At 41.4% G+C, this 24,549-nt stretch overlaps 1 protein-coding gene across 15 annotated transcripts in view; it reads right to left on the reverse strand.

Annotated features, from left to right (window-relative positions):
• Positions 1 to 359: 359 nt before the first annotated feature.
• PHF21A (PHD finger protein 21A) overlaps positions 360 to 24,549 on the reverse strand; it is a 135,287-nt gene continuing 111,097 nt past the window's right edge. For 12 of the 15 annotated variants that reach the window (XM_048305936.1, XM_048305931.1, XM_048305935.1 and 9 more), the window contains 8 exons: positions 23,674 to 23,725; positions 22,780 to 22,859; positions 22,273 to 22,333; positions 19,730 to 19,893; positions 13,479 to 13,634; positions 11,766 to 11,841; positions 11,332 to 11,435; positions 360 to 9,459 (listed from right to left, as the gene is read on the reverse strand). In XM_048305936.1, coding sequence (XP_048161893.1) covers positions 9,205 to 9,459; positions 11,332 to 11,435; positions 11,766 to 11,841; positions 13,479 to 13,634; positions 19,730 to 19,893; positions 22,273 to 22,333; positions 22,780 to 22,859; positions 23,674 to 23,725 — 948 coding nt within the window. In that variant the 3' untranslated portion in view covers positions 360 to 9,204. Of the gene's footprint in view, positions 9,460 to 11,331; positions 11,436 to 11,765; positions 11,842 to 13,478; positions 13,635 to 19,729; positions 19,894 to 19,957; positions 19,981 to 22,272; positions 22,334 to 22,779; positions 22,860 to 23,673; positions 23,726 to 24,549 lie in introns of all 15 variants that reach the window. The other 3 variants (XM_048305941.1, XM_048305943.1, XM_048305942.1) reach the window with 1 other exon arrangement.

The following is a 24,549-nucleotide window of genomic DNA, read 5'->3' on the forward strand; positions in this document are numbered from 1 at the left end:
TTCCCAGCCTAGACAGTCCCTAGCCCAAAATGTGCCTGCAAGGGTGGAGGTACCTGGAAGTAAGCCCAGCTCGGGTTGGTCTCCGTGGGCCCTCTGCCGGGCAGCATCAGCTGTGAGGCACTCACAGAGTCAGAGCCAGGGAGATTATCTGAACTGAGCACAGCCCCTTTTGGAGCTAAAATTCATTTCTCCTAACGTAGTGCCCTTCTCCCTCCCAAGAAAACGAGCTGGAGCATTACACAGCCCTCGCAGAGAGCCACGCTCAGAAACCCCTCCTGGGGCTGGGGACTTGCTATGGGCACGGCTACAGCCCCTGTGCCTGTGGGACCCACTGTCCCCACCTGGTACATACAGCTAAGGAGACAAGAGATTTTACTGTGTTTTATTTAGTAAAATGTTAAAATAAATAAATACAAATTGATCAGATGCTCTGTACCCCCTCCCCCCAACTTTAATTTGCTAAAATCTAAACACATTTGTACCAAAACTGAAACCACAAGGAACTTGAAGGCAGCAGATACTGCAGATCACTATGAGCATCAGGCTAAAAAAAATAGAGATATTTAAAAAACCCAAACCAGTTCACAAGTGGGTGTTCTCATGGTGTGATTCTGTGACAACAGAGCAGTACCAGTCAGAAAGGGCATTTTACACCAGGGCCTGCAAGGATGGGAGATTGATGGCAAATGGGGCAGCACAGGTGCCACTGGCTCATGGAGGACAGAGCCTGTGGCTTTGCCATTAGAAACCCAGCTGGGAGAGAAGCTGCCATCGTCCCACGCAGCACCAGGCCCATGGCTGCGGGGACAGCACTGCCAGAACTGGGGGCTGGTCACCAAAATCCCCTGGAGAAATCAGACAGACTGGGGGAGGGACCGCACTCGGACACAGAGCCCTTCAGGGTCAGCTCCTGCTCCGGGCCCATGCCAGGACTCCCGCTTTACAGCTCAGTCTTGGTGAAACACCAGGGTGGGCATGAGGGAATGGGACGAAGCATGGCACACAGGTGGGGTGGTGGCATCAATAGATCCATGGAGATGGTGCCGCTGTGATCGCAGGAACATGAAGCAATGATTGAAGCCTGAGTATTTTCTCCTAAACAAGTAGAGCTGCCTTCACAACCCTCCTGCCCTCAGCTGCAGACATGGTGGGTGTTTGCAGAGTAGAGCCCGTCAGCTCCCTAAAGAAAACTCGGCATGGGCAGCCACCCCAGTGCCATACCAGACCTTGCAGGTGGCAGCAGCTCACCACCACCTCTCTGTGTTCGCTGCTGTTGACACAGCAAAGTTGTTTCCTTCCTCCACAGGAGCCCGAACAGGTCAGCACTAGCAGTCTCCCCTGCTCCCCGCTGTTACCTTGCTTAATCTTTGCTTAATGGAGCTTGCAACACATGCTTTGCTTCTGTGGGGCTGTGAGAGGGAGCCGAGACACCTCTGACAGTGTAAGATGGCACTTGGAGGGGACCCTGCACCTGTGATTGGAGTGAAGCAACTTGTGGGACGTGACTGCTGCTGGCTCTGTTTGCATGGGGCGGCCAGGAAGCTGCCCGAGTCTCAGAGGCTTATGCAGAAGCAAAAACCTTCCTCAAGGAGGGTCTTGGCTGCCTGTCACAAATGACATCAGGAGCGACTCAGAGACAACACCTTTTGGAAGGGACAGCTGACAGGTAAGACACTGCCTGCCTCTAGAGTCAATCACTGTTTTGATGTCAGTGATAATTTAAGTAAAGAAACGTAAGGGACTATGATTAGAAATTACACATTAGCCCAGAACAAGCAGAAACGTGCAGCCTCCTGCCGCACCCAGCACGGAACTTCTTTCAGCAGTGCCTACCCCAGTGCCTGCAGCCATGGAAATCTGCTCTTCCAGACTCGGAACTGCCAGTACCTGCCTTACAGAGTGGAACATGAGGCACAGAGCAATCTCCTTCCCTCCCCCTGCAGTTCTGGCATGCCCCACCTGAGAGGCCAACACCTGGATAACAAGCCAGGGGAACCCCTGCCCTTGCACGTGCACAGCACGTACTCAGTGCTGCTGCAGTATCAAACCTCAGGGCTGGGCATCCAAAATCAAGGGTTGCCACGGAACACAGCCCCAGCAGCTGCCCTGTGACACTGCCTCCCTTCCCCACCTGAGCTGTTCCCCCAAGGCTCACTGAGTTCTGGTTGCTCACAAAGAGAAGTGTTTTCTCGAAGCTCAAAGGCAACAATACTTCATCTGTTTTCCAACAAAACACATGTAAGAAGGTTGGTGACAAAAGGGCAGGAGTTTGTTGAGGTTTACTTTTGCCAGTGTAAATTTAGGAAAAAGAAAAAAGATGCAAAAGGTGGTGCTGAGCTGATCAATACTGCTCACTGCTGCTGCTGCCTTTCTGTGCCAGCTCGCCACCCAGGACAGACAGAGCCATGCTCACAAGGCTTTTGAGTTCCCCAGGCATTCCTGATAGCAAGCAAGCCCTTAAGTACTTCTTCCTTTCTAGACCTAGGGACTGGGCTGAGTTTCTCCACCTGAAGCCTTTTGAACCTGCTTGGATACTAGAGAGTGAAGAAGAACAGGCACAGAGCTGACCCCTGGTTACCCTGGAGAGCTGGGACAGCTGCTTTCCCAGGAGGGTGCCCCATGGTCTGGCTGCTGAATGCAGCCTAGAGGCAGGCCCTCAGCTCCTCACAGGTTACCTTAAACTTAACACATGCTCCTGTTTAGCTGCACTGGTGAAATGGCCCTTTCCACGTGTCCCTAAAGAAACCAGATCCTGAGAAAACAGGGAGGCATTGCTTACACAGAGGGATTTTAGCACAGAACTGCCAGATGTGACAGCCCAGAGAGCAGGAATCTTGCACAGACACTCCAGGAGGTGGCTGAGAAGTACTTGAATCACACATCCTAGTCCACATTGTCTCCTTCACTCACACAGAACCCAGGACCTCTGGGAGCTGATGCTGGTTTCAGGTAGGCCGATGGTAACACTTGAACTAGGAAGGTGCAACCACACCAGCAGAGCTGAACCTTTAGCTAGTTTTGGGAATGTTTCTAGCTAAGAAAATGTTTAATTAATATGGTCCAGATGAGAGTAGGCTCTGGCTCCCCCAAGGTCTGCTTGATCTGCGTTATCCCCGTGTTGTAGCTTAGAAGTCAAACAAGGCTCTCGTCAGGATGGGATCACTCAGCAGCAGAAGCAGAGCTGGGGATGAGTTAGTGCCTACTTCCTCTTCCATCTGCACCCAAGCAGCTCTTTTCTCCCACCATACCTGCTCCTTTTGGAATGCAGACCAACCCTTGTCAGAAATCGAGGTAGGATAAAGAGTGGCTTTGTTCTACTCTTTCCACTGAACTTGCAAGCCCTGTAACTGCAGGAATACCTATCTACTCAGAAGGGAGCCCTATTTCACTCCTGGATTTTTCCTACCCTCACTTTCCCTCCTCATGTCTTTCCATATCTTTTTCCTCTCTGTTCTGCTTTACCCCATGTAACCTTTGTTTCCTTTGCTGCTCCTGCTTTTTCTCTTCCTTTCCATCTCCAGCCCTGTACCACTTCTCAAAAGAAGCTTCTGTCCTTTAATTTGTCCCTCACAGCACCCACCTCTGGCCCAGGGAAATGGGAAGCCCTGGCCTGGCTGTTCTCATGAGATACACTCCAGGGACTTGCACAGCACAGTGATTTCCACAGCATCCGTGCTCTTGGCAAGCCTCTTTTCCGTTCACTACTCAGATATTTTAGTAATACTGACAGGGATACAAACTCTCACACAGGTAAGCTCTTGGTTTTCTGAAACAATTAAATTAACCTCTGGGAGAGGTGTTTGTCTTTTCATGGGTCTGTAATTACCAAGCTTACCAGTGCATGGTATAAATAATTTTCTTTATTGGTAAGTTGATCAACTATGTGCTCAGCCTATACAAGACACAATGATGCAGAAAGTTCTTGTCCCAGATAAGAAAGAAACAGGAGGGAAAAGGGAGCTAAGGGTAAAGGATAGAGAGACTCATATTTTTCAAGTATTACATTCCATTCTGCAGGAGTTACAAACAGGACTGAGGCTTAAAGAAGGATCTGAGTAAGACAGCAATAACCTGGAGACAAGACATCTGCAGCTCTCACTTTTCCTGATCCCATCTGATTTTTGGGTCATTCCCCAGTCCAGGTCTGACCAGTGAAAACAAGGATCCAACAGCATGTCACTGCAAGGTTTGATCACACGCCCTCAGAGACCAGCACCTAGCTGGCTGCTGCAGGGTTCTTTGGACCTTTTGACTTCTGAATGCCAGAAACTACAGAATGCATTGTGCTTGGGAATGGCCTTTGCTGAGGTAGTTTGTTGGCCAGGCAAACCTAAGTGCCAAATGAATTAGCTGCACAACAAAACATCTTCCTCTTTCTCCAGGTTCCTGACTCCTACATACTTATCAGAAAACTCTTTGCAGTAATCCAGCAAAGTTGAACTTGCCTTGGATCTCCAGAATTCCAAGGGAGGACAACAGGAGGTGAAGAAAGGTCAAAACAATTCTAAAAAGACACAACGAACTCTGCCCAAAGGAGGGTGGTCCACAAGGAAGTATAATACCAGTATTTTGGTGGTTATCTGAGCAGCTCACTGGGAGACACCCTCAGTAAAGGAGTGAATTTGGTTTAACATCTTAATATGTTATTTTAAAAACACATTTCATTAAAAGCATGTATTCATCATTAGTGCTTCAGAAGCAAAGAGGGCAGGGTGCAACCCAGCTGAGGAAAAGAAGAGAGAGAAACGTGCACTGCAAATTCACAAATGTTTTCTGGTGTATCCACATGGGAAAGAAATTTCAGAGTTTATTCCCTGTTTTGTGGGCTGCCACAGCTTGGTGAGGCTAAGAGGGAGATTTCACTCCAGATTCTCCTGAATGCTGACCATGCTGCTTTTCAGGGCTGTCTCTGCAACAGTACAGGGAAGATGATTTGAAGCCAAGGAGGTCAGAACTAGGTTTCACATTTCTAGACATTTGGAATACAGATTTACTTTCTTAAGCCTAGTAAGATAAAGTGCAATATTCTTTTTCTGCCAACAATAAGACCAATAGATCTGCCCATAAAATTACCACCTCTTTAATTTCCAGGCTTTTAATTCATATTCCCACTGACAGAAACTTGCTTGCAACATAGAACAAAGCCCTGTTTTGCTCATGCAAAACATTAGTTCCTCCTACCAACATGGTAACTCCTGGCTAATGATGTCTGGGAAGAATCAGCCACGCTACTCACCCTACCTTCCAATCATCCCTAGAAGTTGCTTTCTCTACGTTTTGTACAGCACTAAACCCACTGCTGGTTCCAAAGACAAGGGGAACACCAATGATGATACTAATTCTTGTAGCCAGGTCACATTCCCACTCTGACCACAGCACAGCTTTCCAGCTGTTTAAGGAACAGATTGCAAGGAGAAGGGAAAAAACAACTTCTGCAACACTTGCTCTGTTTCTGAGCAAAGGAGCAGGGTGACTTCTTAAAGCCCTTAGCGCTGGGCTGAGAGCCAGGACCATCTCTGATATGAGATTCCTTTGTGGTCTCATCTCTTCCCTTATAACAGAGACGTAAAAGCCACTTGTTTCCCACCAATGACATAAGAATTTGTTAATATCTTGATGATGGTTTAGAAATACAAAACCACAGCTATTATGACAGCTTCCCAAAGAGCAGAAGTTTTAGTACAAACTCATTCTATCTCAAATATTACATGAGAAAAAACCCCCAAACCAATACAAACCCAAAAGACAAGCTTGAGCTTTAAGCTGTCAGAGAGTTTAAATTTGTCCTTGATTGGAACCTCTTGTTGGAATCCTGGCTTCTGCCTCTCAGCACCTCTTACAGCAGCTAGGAAAAAAACCCCATTTTCCTCCATCTTTAGCGAACACCAATTCCCCTTCCACCCTAATGTTGGTAATTGGGCAGAGATAACTCCAATTTACTGTGTCTACACAGCAGCATCATTGCCAGTGTCAATGCAGCCCTGGGAATGCTCCTTGCCTATCAGCTGATACTGTTGCAGAGTCAGGAGAAAAAGCATCCAAACAGGATCAGTGAGAGAGAATGAAAACTACCTAAGCAGCATCAAAATGTCTAAGATCATTTTTCTGCCAAGTAATGATTAACTAAAGGCATCCTTTTGCAGGCTGGAACACAAATGCTGTAACAAAAGGGATTTAAAATTCTGTACTTATTTACTTGGATTCTAAGGACAAGCAGATGCCTCAGGAAAGCAGTAACAGCTGTTTTAGCATCTCCTGGCTGGTTAATTGCGCTCAAATTTAAATATGGCTACTAGTGAATTTCACTTCCATCCTTTCCTGAATCAGCAAAGAAAACAGAAGGACTGTCAAGTCTCCAGGCATAGCCTCCTACCTCCAAATAGTGCAGTTCTTCCAAAAGAGCTCAGGTTAACACAGAAATAAGAGCATGAGAACCACAAAGACAGAGCACACCTATCCTTGGAGATGGTCTCTTATCAGGAGTGCTCGAGGCTTCAGAAGATGATGTTAAGAATCACCCAGGTGTTCAACTAAAGATCAACATGTTCCAAAAAGCAGTTTCTCCTCAATATCTAGCTGTTATCTGATGGCTCACAATTTATAGAAGGCTCATGTTCAGTTAGTTTTTTTTCTCTTCAACCCTTGACATAGACAGTCCTTTGTTTAAATGCTATGGATTGCTGGCCTAGTGCTGCCCAATGGTAATGACCCCATTGGTAACTGGATTGATGGAAGGACATGTTTAGTATGATCCATTTTGACGCTGTTTGCCCAGCTGTCTGTTTGCCTGCCACTTCTGCTAACTTATCCTTCCAGCTCTGCTAGTTCCAGAACAGAACTCAAACATCAAAAGACAGAGTTGTGGTTATCACTGGTTCAGCTGAGAAGTGCGAGTAAGAGTCACTTTCCCAACTGAGACTAATGTGAGAACTCAGGATATCAGTTCTGAGCTCAGAGCTGAAAATAGTGCACACTCCTACAGAAGGAATAAAAGTCCTTAGAGGGCAGAAGGGCAACCTAAAGGAGAGGGAATAAAACAGCTCCAAGAACCCCAGAGAAGCCCACTTGGCTGGGGCAGCAAAGAAACCCTCTCAGGCTCTGTAGTGTCTGGAGTATTCACTTGCTCAGAAATGCATCCTTGAAATGCAAAGCTTTTCTATCTTGCACTACAAACAGCTGAGCAGGTCTGCCTCGCCACCCAACACATGCTCTCAAGGCCACCACACCGGGGACACTGCCTCACCTCGTGTGTGCAGTGGCTCAACTCTGCTCCCACTGGAAGCAAAGGGAGTTTTCCTAGTACTTCCAGTGGAAATGGGCTTTGCCCAAATGTGTATATGCACAAGGGAAACTAGACAGCTCTGGGACACAACCCGATGTGACCGGAATCAGCACCCTAAACTGAGCCAGACCCCACAATCAGGAAGCACAAGGCAGGCTCTGCTGTCTAGAGTGAAAAGACTATACATTAGAGATGAACTTCTTAAACAAGAGGAGATAACGGAGGGCGACTTCAGTCCAACTCAATGTCTTTCATTCTCAAGCTTGAATCAGTCTATAGCACAGAACTAGTAAAGCCTTAAACAAGCACACTGCCAGCTGCTTTTCTCTGGGTTACAAACACATGGAAGAATGGGAGAGAGATGGTAACAGCAGAGACAAGCCTGGGAGATCCTCCAGGTGGGGTGAGATCCAGCACTGTAGGATTTGATTCTCTTTAGACTTTAGCCAGTGGATATATGGTATAACCTATGGAAACTGTCCCATTAGATTTTAGAACACAAACACAGCAGAATGTCATCATAAATAAGCAAAGTCTGTGTTAAAAAATTCTAAGTACACAGCATTTTCTCCAGTTCTGACACCTTTTTAATAGAAATCACTTGTTTAGGAAACAAATAGCACTTTTGTAATTTTTTTTACAATGTTTCTTACCTTGATCTTATTTTAAGTAACACTAGGAAGACCTCAATATCTTTTATTTTCCTTTTTAATTTAAAAAAGTTGGTTTTTTTCCCCCAGATACAAAGATTTTGCCCTTGCATAAAAAAACAGTGCCCAAAACGATGACACAAGGACTCACAAAGACTCACTGTATCTCACTGACACTATTACTTCTAATCTATACCATGCAAGGTCCCATCTACCTCTTTAATTAGACTGTCAGCCTGAAAAACAGCTTTTCTATTCCTTATTTAGTTCTTGTTACCAAAAGAAGAGAAAGGAAGTGAAAGAAAAGGACATTTCTCTGTTGAGTTCACACATCTGGGTTATGTGCTACTTTGTTCAGGACACCTTTGTTGTTTATAAATACAGAAAAGGGATGGAATCTCATTTTCAAGTAATTGATGCACATTTTCTCTTGGGACACCTCCATCCAGTGCTCCAAGCTGACCCTGGATTCTGGCCCTCTATTTTCCCATTCCCAACACAGACTTTCTGGATGAGTGTGAGGACCCACAGGCTCTCAGGCACATGGTGTGATTCTTGGGGTGTCCTGCGTAGGGCCAGGAGCTGGACTCGATGATCCTGATGGGTCCCTTCAAACTCAGCATATTCTATGATTCTATGTGCTGGTTACTCAGTGAAAAATCCATCTCCTTTCCTTTTGTACATCTCCTGTCTAAACAATAGTAAATACTGCTTATTTGATAGACTTGTCCCTTCTGGGCACTGGGATTTGATAATTTATATTTCTGGTTTTTTGGTTTAATAGTACTGAGAGTTTAGAAACAGGAAAAGCCCATAGGCTCTTTGGACTTGTTTTTGTTTTCCCCTAGCTAAACAAACTGTTCTGCAAATAGGAACTTGAAACCTGCTCTCCTCCCTTATCCCTGCTCCTCACCCCAAACAAAAATAAAACAAACCTATAGTGGCTGTGGAGGCTGCTGCAGGCACACACTGGTGTAAAATATAGAGAGAGTAAATATATTATTTCACTTGGCATGGTGCTGGCAAAGAACCCCCAGCTGGCACTATTCATGTAACATGATCCAAACTTCGCATGTACACACAGAATAAGAAGGATCAATTGGCAAACTCCGGTGCCGCCTGGCACAAGCATCTTCACGCTCTCTCTGGAACCAAAGAACTAAAGAATTCTGCACTTTCCAGAAGAAATCCAGTTTTGCTTTTCTAGAGTTTCTTTATTTTGCTCTTTCTCCTCGCCGCCACCTCCCTTGGCTCCTTCTTAACTTCACTGTGTTATTTAGTCTCATCGCCCTTGTTACAGTTCACCATGCAGCTCTGGGAAGGGGAGGGGGCTAAGGTGGAGGTGGCAGCATTAGTATTGTTAGTGGAGTCCATGCCGTTGGAGATGGCTACTGAATTGACCTCAGAGTTTATGGGTTTTGAAAGGTCGATGCCTTGGATGAGGCGGATCAGCTGTTTTACCTTCTCCAAGGAGCTGTGCATCTCCTTCTGTTTTGCAAGGATGGTATTCTTCATTTCCATGCATTTCTACAGCAAAACAGAAAAGCAGTAATAAGTTCAAGCTTGTGAATGAAAGGAGGTAAGAGAAGGAATATGATGTTCACAGATCTAAATGTAAGTACCCAGAAAAGACTGCAGCTGCAATTTCACTTTTCCAGCCTAGAAGAAAAAGAGTCTCTAGGCTGTGTTCACAGGAGATTCACATTTGCAGGCTGAGGAAATAAATTTCCAAGACATAGTTGTCACCTGGTATCGCTCCCTTTCATTCCAAGGTGTGCAAATGAACACAGACAGCTCTATCCTTTTGTGTTTCTTTTGAAGGAAAACTTTCAAGTGTATGTTCTTACTATTTTTTCTATTAGTATTACATTACTGAAATTTCTTTAGCTCAGATCTGCAAGCTCAGGCATCCCACTGCAGCTGACTGCTGACAGTGTGTGTGCAAACCATTAATGGGATACAGCCTTTGCTTTCACATACATTTTAGCAGGAACATCACTTCCTTCTCTCAATAAGTAAAAGGGCACTTGAAAAGGAAACCAAACTCCTCTTCACTTGAAAATCTTATTTTGTGGCCACTTCATTCTCTTAGAAGTGGTAGTAACATAGCCAGCTCATCAGCTAAGAGCCAGGGTAAGGCTTTTAAAAAAAGCCCACAAATGATGTTTCAAGAGTGAAAAACTGCTTATATGTATATTTGAAACTCACAAAAATGAGGAAACAGTAACTATGTCTGTTACACTCAGGTTTTTACATGAAGACGGCAACCTTCCTACACTGTTCAAATCTTTTATCCATGCTGATCTCCAGACACTGTTGGTTTTAGCTTTACTACTTTCACATGCAGCTCATGGCATCACAATAGCACTACAAAATCCAGACCTAATGTGCCTGTTTTGGACAGGTCCAATGTAAGTATAAACATTCTCCTTGCCCACCGCCAATCCCTCATGTTAAGGGCTTGCATCTGCCTCGGTACATCGCTGAGAAACAGTGTGAGTTGCCTACTGCTGCTCAGGTTACACCCAGCTACTGCTAACCAGAAGGTGACAATCTCCAGGACTGCCAACCAGCACCTCACAATCATTTTATTTGTATTGACAGCACTGAGTGGTCTGTAAACATGGGACACTTTTGCTCTAATAGGCAAAGGCAGGCAGCCTGGAAAGTGCATCTGTATCTAAAAAGAAAAGTCTGCAATTATGAATGCAGCCTTACAGATGTTGCCACAAAGCAGATTCTGCTTTTTTTCATTATGTAATACTGACTAGGGCTGCACCAATGAGGAGCTTAAACTTTACACTGGCAACTCAAGAGACTGATTTGCATATTAAGGTGAGAAGAGTGACCAAATTAATATGTATATTCCAATTACTGCAATAAACTAAGGTGGAAACTATAGTTTCTGGTTTGAAGTATGTGCAGTGTCCAGCTGCTGACTGCCAAGGCAACACATCAAGGTCCTGAGAGTCAGTCGTGAGTAAATGGTCACTTTTGCATCAGAAAGGTCTGGAGAGTGCACCAAGGCTGTAACTCTCACTACACACAGAGGCCCAACCATTCTTGTTTAAGTGAGCCACTAGAGAATTGGACTCAAGCTACTGCCCACAGACAAAAACGCTCTGGGTCACTTTTGTCACCTGCTGATATTATATGTAACTGTATGTCTACCTACATGTTCAGCATGGATCATGTGTAAGAGACTCAATATAAGTGTATGTTGCCTTTATTTCATTCCTGCTTCCCAAAGTCCTAAAAAGCAACAGAAAGTGCTCACTCAATTCTAAATAAATCCAGTGGATGACAGGTCTGGCATATGGAGTCACTCTATAATAGTTTTCTCCCTGCCTTGTGGCACCAGAACACAGGTGAAGGGTTATTTGGGAGGACAATACTCACTGTTATAGAATTGCTGAGCTGTTTGACCTTCTGCTCTAGTTGTTCTCTTTCCTGTTTTAAATCTGAACTCCATTTAAGTAGTTTCTGTTTTTCCTCTTCTTTTGCTGCAAAACAGAGTATTAAACAGAATATTAAAAATATTTCTCTTACAACAGTGGATAGAAGGTCTACACTGCTTCATATAAAGAGGGGAATTATATTTAAATCAATGCTTAACAACTTGTGCACTGAATCACCCCCAAAATTTTATCTACAGACACAAGCATGACAAGCTTAAGAAATATTTAGACTGCTATTTTCACTTCACTAGTAATTAAGGTTATTTCCTTTAGTATGACAAAATTTCCTTTTGTAAAGGAAGTACCATTCTATCCCACTCCCAAAATAACATTCCATTATTAAAAGTGAAAGAAAAGTGTTCATAATTTTCTTACCTGCTTTATATGCAATATACGAATGAACAATTGCTAAAGTTCCTGGCCATGGGATTGCTTCTTCCTTCTTTAGCATCTGAAAGAAAATTTTCATAGAGATTTAGCTGGTAAAAAACCTGCCTCAGAGAAAGCAAAAAGGGGGGAGAGAGAGAAAGAGGGAAAGACTGAGGGTTTTCTTTCATGGCTATCATTAGCCTCAGCCCTGTTAACATGAAGCTTCACAGACCTGATCTGAGATTTAACAGAAGGAATTATTCACAACTGTATTGTGGCTCCTACAAAGCAAGCCTATTTCTTACAAACGTCAGCATTTTCTTAAATTCCCTCCATAGCCACAAATAAAGTCTACTAATGATACTGAACAACTTAAAAGAGGAATGAAAAGATAATATACCTGAACTCAAAACTTGCCAGGAGATATAAACATTACTTCATGGTTCAGACAAATTGCTGATCTTAGTTTTTCTGGGAAAAAATTTTTCATGCTGCAGCCTAGTCTCCACACCATACATTCAAACATCACACTTCCTGGCTAGTAAAACATTAAATTGTCCTATCACCCCTTCTTATCAGAATCATCTTAATAGACTTGTCAAAGTCTCTTTATAAGAGTAAGCACCATTTATGTCTTTCGGATGCTTCCTACATTTTGCTTCCTAACAAACTTTCAGAGGAAAGAGACATATTTTTAGTACATGATCAGCGTGGTGTCTCAGAAGACAGAAGACTTGGTCAGTTTACAGTGAGGCTACTCAAATTTCCTCCCTAATTTTGTTGGAAGCTATCACAGAAACATGAAGAGGAGGGATAAAATGAGAGTAGGCAAGAGCAGGAGCACCCAAGTCATAATGCTCCCTCCTCTCTGGCAACTACTGACCAAGTCACTTGAGCTTTGCATTTTCATTCTTCTGAGCAGCACATCGTAGGTCAGGCTGTTTCCTTATGTTACCACCTGGCACACCAAAGGCCATGCGGGTGACCAAGCAATGTACTGCATTAGACAGGACGCAGCTTCAGCCTGCCTATTATCAGCAATCCTTTGCAACTTCTGGAGCTCCATGGAAGGGTTAGGAATACAATAGTTTACTTCTTTATCTTGTAATCACAATGCAATTATCAACAAAATATTAAAATAAGACCTGCTCATTTCAATTGTGCATTTTCAGAGAGTGATCTGGAAGGAAGAACCACGAAACTGTTCTCTTATACTCATTATACTGATGGTGGATGATATTATTAAAGAGATCACTGAAGACAACCTTTCTGATGTTTGATTTATATAAGCAAACAGGGGCTTATATTTGTTCTATCTATTGAGGTAGGCTTGTGCAAATGTTTTATTTATTTGTCCAGAAGAATATACTAATAACTTTTGAAGAAACAATGAGCTTAAAATGAACAGCAGAATTTCTATGGGTTGTAGATAATCTTTCCCAAAAGTCTGTATACTTTGATCCAGAAAAAGAGTAAAAACGTAAGGGTAACAAATAAAGACCCCAAATTTGGAAGCAAGACCCGACAGTTTTGTATTAGCACACATTCCAACAGAGGTAATAATTCAATGAAATTCACACAAGCCTTATTGCACATCAAATAGATTTGTTCAGTGTCAGGCTGTCTTGGCCTAAGTAACCCAAGCAATCTGGTTATTTTCATGAACACCAAAAAGTCCTCACATGCATTGTACATAACTCCCTGTCTGTCAAACAATACCTGGTCTTGACATTTGGGACAGATCCACATGCCCTTGGGAATGGTTTTCAGAGGCGGGTCCAGACAATCCAGGTGATAAACACGTGAACACGTGTCACACATCAGCAACTGCCCGCTTTTTCTGCAAACGCTGCAAAAATCCTCATGGATATCACCCTACAAAATTGAGGGGAAAGGGTTTGGGTGAGAGAACACAAGAGAGAGAAGGCAAAAAGTGAACTTTGGCCTTTGATATCTACATCTTAGTTGAATTCAAAGTTTACAGCACTAACTGTTTCTAAGGGGATTCCAAAAGGTCAAGCCTTTTTTAGACTGTGAAACAGGAAAACCACGCCAGATGTCAGAAACACTGACATCTGTCCTCCCAAACACTCCCTCTGTCCTCCCAAGGCAAAATGGTACAGCAAACACTTATTACCATAGCTTTTCTTAACAACTGCTACCCCATAGCCTTTCTTCAAGATTCCCTCTTTACCCTGATCTTTTTATTTGCCTGAAGTGATGAGCTACCCACTTCCTTAACCCTCCTGATTTTTGGATGTAAGCCCAACTCCACTCCAGGAATGCTGATTAGGCTGTCTCTTGCCAGTAATAGTATGTAAGAACTGAGTGACTTAAAAAAACACTGTCAAATATTTAGGTCACCTTTAAAAATGAAACCGTAAGGAAAAGGTGTTGTGCTTCTAAATGAAAAAGAATAGAATGAATTATGTTCTGAGACAATTCTTTTTACTTCACTTGGGCTACCTCAAGTAGCATCAAAACAGCTGTGACTCAAAACTTTCTTATTCTCTATAGAGAGTGGATTGTTTCATCACTAACACAGACTGAGAGCCAGGATAAAAAAAATACCAAGAGAGATTTTCTAACTTTTTTTTTAAAGAAAGAATTGAAAACATGACTGGCTGTGCCTTTTAAAACAACTAGGTTTAGTTACTATTGCCTTTCCATCAGAGAGAAATCTTTCCTACAGCCATTAGCATCCCAAAAAGGTAGGTCTGATTTTTGTTTCTTTTTCTTCTTTCTCTCTTCTACTGTTTTGATTTGATTTTCGGATATTTGAACAAAGAGGCATGATAGAAAGACGGCTCGGCATTCATAGAGGAAGCGAGGGGCAGCCCACCCTCTCCTCTGACCACGGGGCTATCCTGGCAACTCCACATATTCAAGGCCCCATCTGGCGTCTGAAGTACACACTTGTCACTGACTTATAATGAAGTTTCACACATTCCCCCCAGATCTGCAAGACTGCAATTTTAAGATGTGTGTGTTGAGTAGAACTGTGGGTACACACTCCCCTGTATGCAAGGTTTCGTTTTGGCACAGATCATCTATTCACGTGTGCAAATAATTTCTATCAGTTTGGAGGGATAGCAGATTTGGCCATGCACTCACGCATTAAGGTGCCAGGCAAGAAAAATTACAGTAATCTCCACTATAGATATCATAATACACATGTAAAAAGAATGACACACGAGCAATCTGCTCAGGTTTCTACTTCCCAGCTCTACTGCTGCTGAGGCCCTTCTTCAAAGGGAAGGCTACTCTTAATTCCCAAGGCTAACACTGATTTCATGTTTTGTAAAGGATCAATCTTTAGTGAATTTTCAGTGCCATGTTTCGGATCCATAACTCCCAGGGACTGTTGAGAGCTGAGTTATAGTAGTACTTCATCCTTTAACACCAAAGAGTTCCTCAGTGTTAAATGAAGATCTAAATGAGTGACATTTCATGCTTCTTGTGAAGTGATGTGTTGTAACCAGGCTTGGAAGAACTTCTTTCCCTCTATCATGCATTCTCTGAATACAAGGAAAAGGCAGCAGGTAAGAGATGTTATATAAGCTAAAATAAAATCCTCTTCAAGATAAGGAAAAGTTTAAGAGGGGAATTCTCTCATTTTAGAAAAAAAATTCTGTTCTAGAGACTTATGTATCTTAAGATGCTTTAGCTGCCACAGACTACACAATGGCTCTTGGTAACAAAGTGCAAAATTACTGGTGTGCTGAAAACCAAACCTGTTATGTCTCATACCCTGCAGAAAGAGACCTACAAAAGAGACTTGCTGTTTCTTCTTGACGGGGAGACATGTAAAAATTTAGACCCAGAATATACCAAATTCAGCTGAATACTGCAAAGCCTGTAGTGATACAGGTGACCAGTGTGCAGTGTAGCTGAATGCATGGAGATGACAACACACATGCACAAATTTCACAGTTCTATTTTTGGTAATGCAAAATTCAGGGCATTTTCTCAGCATTAACAACCATCCTTATCAAAATCCCAGCCAGTGTTTGATTCCAAAGAAATGCCCCAGGTCTTACTGTTATTTAGTTAATAAATATATGCATTAAGGGGGGGCTGGATTTGGTGTTGTGACATGCACCCCACTTAACCTAAGCTTCTGAAGCAGCTTTGTGTAGGCTACAGCCAGCCAACTTAGGCTAGAGCAGAGCTCACTGAGGCTGCTCTGACATGCTACAGGCTGAAGTGACTGAAGAATAATTTCAGAACAGATACCATAAAAGGTGATTTAATGTCACTTTCTGCTCTACTTCCTCTTCACAAGGGACCAGGAAAATAAATTTAAGCTTTCTGGACAGCTAACAGTTTTCTTTATTTTGATAAAGTGTCTAGAGCAGCAGGGCCTGGCTTTAGGCAACAGAACTGAATAATACAGTATCAAATGTATTTTGTGCTTGGGTATGTAATATCTATACTTATATGTACATTTCACTGGAATAACATGGGAAAACGAAATATTCTGCAACAGGAATTGTTCATGACCATATAAATAAAGATGATCATAGTGTATGATGTAAGTGAATTAAATTATCAGAAGCAATACTAATTCTGGTATTTCCTAACTTTTACAGGCTTTACTTTGCAATCTGAACGTTCTACAATGCTCCTCTCAATTGAAACACTGTTTTGATGTGTTTACTAATAAAAAAGGCATTTTGTGACCAAAGACTTGAATCATCACTAAAATGGAGATTGTTGCACAATTTTTACTGCTGAGTAATTGACCTTCAAAGGCAATTGCCATCTTCCAGGTGAATATGCCACTACTGCATGAGGGAGAACCACACATAACCAAGCGGCTCATAGACAAATGCTGAATAGAAGAAAAAAAAAGGCGAGAGAGAGAAAAAAAAGAGGTTTTATTCAATCCTGCCTACTGCATTATTTCCTTCCTTTTCCCAGGTTCTAGTCCTACTTTCTACCCCTCCATCGTTATCACCAAAACCATCTTAAGTTTCTGCTTCATCCTCCTTTCAAAATTTCTCCCTGTCATTCAGAGAGTAACATTTCAGGAGAAATTCAAGAAGGCTGTTCTGGTCCACTGTGCCTGATGTCAAGTGCTTGGCCTGATTTGCAATTTTCATAGGGTGGCTAAACACATAGATTACTCAAGTGCTAAATCAAATTTCCATTCTAAAGCCTATAGGAATTAGACCCTTAAAGCAAAAACATTTTAAAGATAGGCAAAGCTGCAGTTTTTTTCTTTATCTGTCTGATGAACTGCTCAATTATTTTAATTGAGACTTCTGAAATAGCCCTTTCCTTAGGCATGCACTTGTGTTTTCCTTTTTAAGTGTTCAAAAGTTCCAAATCAGAGTCTGTAACTACAGAAAACATTTTCTGTCCTATCTAGAATAAAGAGACTTTTCTATATTCACATCATCTACTAACAGTGTAGACACTCTTCAACATGACACGGTCTGGCCTCACTGCCAAAAGAAGTGATCCTGATTTCTCCTGATTTCTCTGTATGCCTATTCATTTCACCCTGCATGAAGCTGGCACAAGAATATTTGTGTCTATAAAATTAACTGGATTAGGGCGTGATCCTGGCTAAGACTAAGAATTTTTAGCTATGTCAGTTCCCCGATGCAGATCACTACGTGGCCTCAGATATGTCTGTGCTGAAACAACACAGGACACATGAGGCATTTAAGGGATGAGAAAAGACTGCTGGTGACAGGCAGGATAGCTGTCCTCAATGGTAGCACCTGGCATAAACTGTGGCCTGAGCATTTCAGTGGATACCGTATTCTCCATTGATTTGAGTTGCAAGGTCCTTAAATGTCAAAGAACTAATCCTCCTCTTTGTCTTCACCACCAGCATGACTCGTACTACTGCTGTTTAAGTACAGAGTACTTTTCCAGCACTGTATTGCAGTTTTCCAGCCAAGGATGTTAAAGATTTTTACAAGTATTGCTAAGTTCTCAAAACTCAGACAGGAAAAGCATGCAGCATGACAAATATATAAATAGAGAAAACCAAATCACAAAAAAGGGATGTGAGTGCACAAGCTTATACAGCAATCTTATGAAAACATATTAAAAGAAGAACACCTTCCATCTTATGATGGTGACTGGAAACCATTCCTTTCTTTACAATTAGCAAGAACTATAAGATGTGATGAAGAACAGATATTTACCTCTTTTCTGATATTTTGCTGTCTCTGAAGATTCAGATTTTGTTTCATAGTTTATTTTAAATTTTAAAAAATTTATGAGCACTTTGAAATATATTTTCTACTTGCACACGTATTTTATATTAAATGGAATTCAATACCAAGTATTTCTGAAAATTCTACCAAATTAGCCCAATTGAAAGTGAATATGTGTTGAATGTGACTTTGGTATAAAATTCTTTAGAAAAATCAAGCTCTTTAAAAATATTAGTTCTGTCGCATAATCGTAAACAAAATGCTTTGTCTGGAAATGTTAAAAGGGATTTATATATGATTTTATAGGGGAAAGAATGTTACTGTTCTGTATTATGGTATGTTCAGGTAAAACAGAATGTTTGTTACCTGTTAGGTAATCTTCCATTGTCTCCTTTAAATCACTTCAATTTTCATTAATTAATGTATATTAAAGCAATCCAGAACCTAGGCCTTAATACAATCCTAATTCAGAAAATTAAGGGCATTCAGAACTAGATTTGAATGGTACAGAAATTTATTCTTGATTTAGCTTGCTGCCATCAGGCACTGCAGAAAATAGGGCAACAACTCATCGTGCTCTTTTGAGAGCTCTTACACAGTAGAAGAAGACTCAGCAGTATACACACATCAGAGATGGAAAAGACCCCCACCACATTACCCAGTCCTTCTCTTGGGGCCAATGTAAAATATGTGCTCTTCAGCATATTTGCAAGTTATCTGTACTGCTTATTTTTAAAAGTCCCCAAAGATGGAGCTGTCCCACCTTATCCATGAGGGGCTGTCCCACAGTCCCATTCATTAAGCCGTCAGGAAAGGGTTTTTGCAGTTAAGTGCTATCCTGCTCTCAAAAATGATTATATAAAAGAGAACCTTGTGATTCCACATGCATATTCCCTGGGTATCAGAATTGCATCTATTTATTTCAGTGCTTCAGACACACACTTGTACTACTTCTATTCCTGTTACCTCTGCAGAACAAATACAGTGGCAAGGAACTGGCTTCTATTCCCTGTTCTATGTGGTCAGCTGGTCTCTCAGTCTATGTTCTCATAGTGGTGCAACTATACAGATGAAAATAAAACAACCAACTTTTCCTTAAAGGCCATTTCAAATGGTGGGGCTTCAAGTATATGTGACAATGTCTTTTCTAAAAGAAGGACTGCTGAAGGAGTTTGTAGCACTGGCATGAAGAAATAAGCAAGCACCTTTTGATTCTTAAGCTGTGCCCTGTAAATACCAGTCTTTAAAAAGCAAGCACTTAAATGAAAGTACACTCCAGCTCCTGAGAACTGTTTTACCCCCACCGAACAGTCACAACACACTTTCTGCCAAATCAGTGCTGCAAATGCTGCTCCTGACTGTTCTGCATGACGAAGCAGTTTCCATCCTTCTCTCATTACAGAAACACAACTTTTTGTTATTATGGCCTGTAACTAATACTTTTCATTCTCCTCTTCCCCTCCCGCCACCCCCCGGCCCTTTTTCATGGATGACAGATTCGATTCAGTTAGACAAGATCTCAGACACTACACAAAGGAAATGAGCTCATCTAGCATGCCTGGTGCCTCCCAATGTTTCAATCCACTGGAGGAGTTATAAATAAAATCTCTACAGGATAACAACATAGGTGCAGGAGGAAAAAGGGAACGGTGTTTAAAAAATGCTGGACTGTTTCGCTGCACTGAATCAGGACAAATGATGAATGAGATTAAAGAAACAAAATCTGCAATGATTTTCCTTGTGTCTGTTTTGCATAACTTTCTAAAAGTAACCCCCTCCCCAAGAGTTACTTACGTCTGTGGAGCTGGGGCTAGGCAGGGACACAGGCTGAACAGCTGCGGGAAAAGTAAATGTGGTCTCTGTCTTTTCATTTTCAGGGGAGTCAGGATAACTGGACAGAGGGGACGTGGGGGCCAAAGCCCCGAACCCCAACACCGTGTTGTATTTAGGTGGACGACCTACATATTAACAACAGGGAACACAAACGAAAAAAAAAAAGAAAGGAAAAATGATCTTACATACCTTTGGCCAGTGGTCCTCATTGGCTAGCGTGAAAAAGGAAATGATGTAGCACAGAGAGGAAGTTAATATAAAAGTTACAAGTGGAAGGACAGAAGCAAAGATTTAAACATTTTTTAGAAATCTTTAAGTAGAATTTTGCAAGGAAAGAACATTTAAAAGATGTATTTCAGAAGGAAATAGAAATAAGCTCTGTAGAGGGTCAAAGAATCATTCCCAAAAAAGCAGCATGGGGACAGGTGCTACTCCTAGAAATGAGGCTATTCAGTTTTTAGGGAAAACATGTTGGCATCAAAGCTCCACAGAAGCTACAATAACTACTATTAAATCCTTTCTGCTGTTATCCCACACCTCCCTATCTTTCTAGTGCCAGCATAAATCTACACAAAGGTTAAGTCCTTTATCAGAGGCCAACACTCACCACCCCCCTGCTTTTCTTCCCATTTTTTAAACCTGTTAGTTCACAGATCAGCACTTTCCACCCTACTGGTACATTTTTAAAATTAGGCTACCTAATTGTTGTCTGACCCATAACTACTATCAGTTTTAACCTACCACTGGTCTTCTACTGTAACCCACTCCAAATTCTGTGCTCTTTCTTAGACTTTCTCAGCCAAGTACGTGTGATTATGCACAGTTCCTAGATACTGCTTTAGATTAGCAGATGTGCAAAATGTCTTCATAACAATTCTTATAAAATTATGAATGCAAAGCAAGACAGCAAAAAACCCAGTATGCAACCATCATTTCTGCCTTCCTTCTCCAGGGTAATTTATGGATATGTAAACATAAAGGAGTTAGGATCTAGGAATAATTCCCTAGATCTTATGTTTACAGATTGTCAGTCTATACCTATTAACATGCTAAACCTTGCATTTAAGGTCTGGATATGTTCCAGAACTAAGTATGTCCTTGGAAATGCATTTCTGCTAGTGATGTCCATGGGTGAAATTTCTGACATGTTCAGCACCATCTATAATTAAACTAAAGCTCTCAAGGGCACATGCTTACAAAAGCTTTTCACTCAATATACTGCTGTATTAAATTACCAAAAAAATGTATATTTTCAAATCTTTTGTCAATTGAAAACATGTGCTACTAATTTGGTGCTGATGCAATGTAAAGGCTCACAACAGGGTGTGAGGAAAAAACCAGAAAGTATAATAGTCAGTTGCAAAAACAGGCTAAGAGAGTATCAAATACAAATGCATGCAATCATTTTCATTGATACAGTAATTGTTCACAATAAGGTCTAAAATAAAATTAAGAAATCATTACTAGCAGAAGGAACATTTACTTATCCACAGAGTAAATGCAAAAACCCTATTTAAAATCTACATAATATAATTTTTAAAAATGCATTTAATGTTATTAGGGGATAGCAGTAGAGACATGTCTTTTATTTAAAAACAGCATAGCTGCAGAGGACTGAAAACATGTATCAAGAAGAGAACATGACAAATTAATATTTTATCTTGCAGCCAAAACCCCCAAAAGATAGTGGAACTGGTCAGTGCTAGGTGGGACAGGTTTATTTTTAATCTGATTGATTACTTTTTTTAGACAGAAAACTTAGGAATAGAAAAGGTATTAGGAGTCTTTAAGGACTGCAGAAAATCATCAAAAATCAGGTAAAGATTGTCAGATAGGTGTGGTCAATGCCATGTACAAATAACGGCATCACATTTTCTCCCATGCTCTTCTGCTTCACCATAATCTAAGCCTTAAAATTTTACTTGTTCTACAGAAGGATTTCTTCTGAATAATAGTGCATAAGATCATCTCTCATTTTAGGACAAGTGGCACTGTGGTTGCAGTTAAAGAGCTTAGTATGAGCACAATAGCTTTTCTTGCTCAAGGTAAGTTCTTTTGAAGGACCCATCACTACTCCCAGTGGGGAACAAGGCTTTTGTGACACTAAGTTTCCTCTCCTATTCAGGGCACAGATGCTTTTTCCATAACCACTGTCTTCTTGACAGTAACAATACAATCTAGTCATTAACAAGGGGGTCTTGACAGCAGCTTCATATCACCAAACGATGTTCAAACATCTTACATTTCTAGTGAATATCTAGCAAATTGGGTGGTTTTTGTTTGGTTTTTTTTGAGAATGAAACTGAAATGAAACATTGAGCTGCCTTATAGAACTTGCTATGCTAATCCCTAGAAGTCATGGTCTTTGCCTACCATGGAAATTTACTGGGCAAATGAAGTACTGTAGAGTCCTTCTTGTTTTGCTCTTCAAATCAACATGGGGACTACAAATGCAATGTGGAAGAAGAGGCATTGGGCGGGGAGATGGTCTGGGTATACCTCACCTCTTTTACGTGTCCCGGGATGCATTGTGCTGTTCAGGTACGTCACTGTACTCTTCTTGCGCTGCAGGGAAGAATGGAACAGTTTCTGTTGGGGAACATTTCTGGCAATAACTGCATGAAGTAGCTGAGGAACAGCACAGTAAGCACTAAGTGAGATTACTGGCTTTTGTGTTTTCTGAAGCACACCTTCAGAAGGGTTAGCTTTTTTACACTGCTTCTGACATCCGAACTGCTTCAGGCTGATACATAAGCTGACCAACACACACTGCCATTTGACGTCAGCTTTAGAAAGGAGAAGGCAGAAAAAGACGTGAGTACTAGAAGAACACCCCAGTATATTTACTATTTAAAAATCTGAGGGTCATGTCATTGCAATGGCTTTTTGAACTATAAATGATAGCTTGCCTTTCAAGTTACAATTCAGAAAGCTTAGAAGGTAGCAAGATATTAGAAAGACAGTCAAGATCAGAATAGGAATACCAGCATCCCCCAGCAAAATATTAATACCTCAGGCTCAAAAACGGCTCCACTGTACACTGGATTTGCTGTTGTTCTTCTTTTCCTCTCTTGTCGCTTACTTTGGATTTCTTGCGAAATAAAACATTCAGGTTAGAAAATAACGGATCTCAGAAATATATAAAGTCCTCAGAATTCAGTTTGCACGTGAGAAGAGCTGTAAAGATTCCTACAGAACACCAGTCATTCCCAGTATAAGCAACTGTGTTATAACTACTGAAGGTTTGAAAAATAAGAGCTGACAAGGAATACAAATACAGTGCTCAAGTAACTAATGAAATGATTGCCTTCTTCTCACCGAGTAGTCCATGACTAAGACATTTTAAACTCATGGTAAGTATAACTGGGATCTAAAAACAAGCCTCTGGTAACCTTGCTGATACTTAAAAATACCGTACAGGAATATGCAAGCCATTGAAATGATAGGCTGTCTTTCAATATATAGGATTAGAAGTTTAAATTATAAATCAAATTATAATCCATTAACTCATTCATTACAAATTACGGCCCCATGAAATAATGAAATAAATGAAAAAATCTAGACATAGGTTACAGTAAAATTATCCATGGTGTATCTTTGCAGGTACAGGGGTTGTCCAGAAGGCATTGGTATTGCCACAGATTTCTTTCCTACCATCAGAGCATACACTTTCTTCCCATCCTCTGCTCTTTGTTGCATAAATAACTGCTTTGTTTCAATGTCATAAGAGGAACAAAAAAGTATGCACAACATACTAAGTTAGACCAAGAGTACAGACATCCCAAAGGTACTACTGTGCAAGAAAATACTGCATTTAATACAAGAAATATGTTGGAACCCTATTTCCAATTCAGAAAGACCATGAAATCAGGAGTTCAAGAACCAACCTAAGACATTTTTCCTACCTTCCAGGTGGTCATGAGTAACTAGTCCCAGAGACACCATGAAGGCAAGTTTCTGTGAGGGGAGAGAAAAAAGATCATGAAAAGTACAACTGTTAGGATGAGTTACGTCATTTAGGCCCTTTAAAGGCAATTGATCAGTAACTAAGCACCAAAAAAATTTTTAGTAATGCTTTGCTTCTATAAATCACTTTTCATTCATGTACGTCAAACTTCTTGAAAGAGGATAGACAAGAGTCCCATTTTCTAGATGGGAACCTAGACTGAGATACTGGAAAATGCCCATTGCTCATGATCACATAGTTGGCAGAGCTGGGAACAAGAGAGCAGTTTCTTTACTTCCATTCCAGCACTGAACTGACTATAAGAAAATACCAACACATTCAATTGCCAGAAAAATATTGCTAGTTTAAGATCATTCTCCATCTATTGTGAAGTACAAGGAGCCAACTCTAGCTTAGACTTGCTATTTGCTAAGGGCTATGGCTTTCTTAGAGGATTCCAATTTTAATGCAGGAAATGCAGAGACATGTAAAAATCAGAATTTTGTTGTATAACTGACAACAGTTAGAGCTCACACAACAGTCAATTTGAATCCATCTACAGAAACAAATGTAGCAGAGCATTTAGCTGTAATCAGTTCCAAAGCTCTTCATGGCAGAAAGGCTTTAAGAAATGGCCATTCAGACCTCTCTTTCACCCCAAACTAAACTGGACTAAAACATGAGCAGAATGTGAATATATGTGACTCTTTCCATCCTGCTCACCAGAGTACAAATATTTTATAAAGCAAAACAAACATTTCTTCAGCTTTGAGAATAACTCCAGAGTCTAAAACCGCAAAGGAATGGCAATCAACACTGTAATCTGAACCCCTCT

This window comes from Corvus hawaiiensis, chromosome 6, assembly GCF_020740725.1.
Source record: "Corvus hawaiiensis isolate bCorHaw1 chromosome 6, bCorHaw1.pri.cur, whole genome shotgun sequence".
In the NCBI taxonomy this organism is placed as follows: domain Eukaryota; kingdom Metazoa; phylum Chordata; class Aves; order Passeriformes; family Corvidae; genus Corvus; species Corvus hawaiiensis.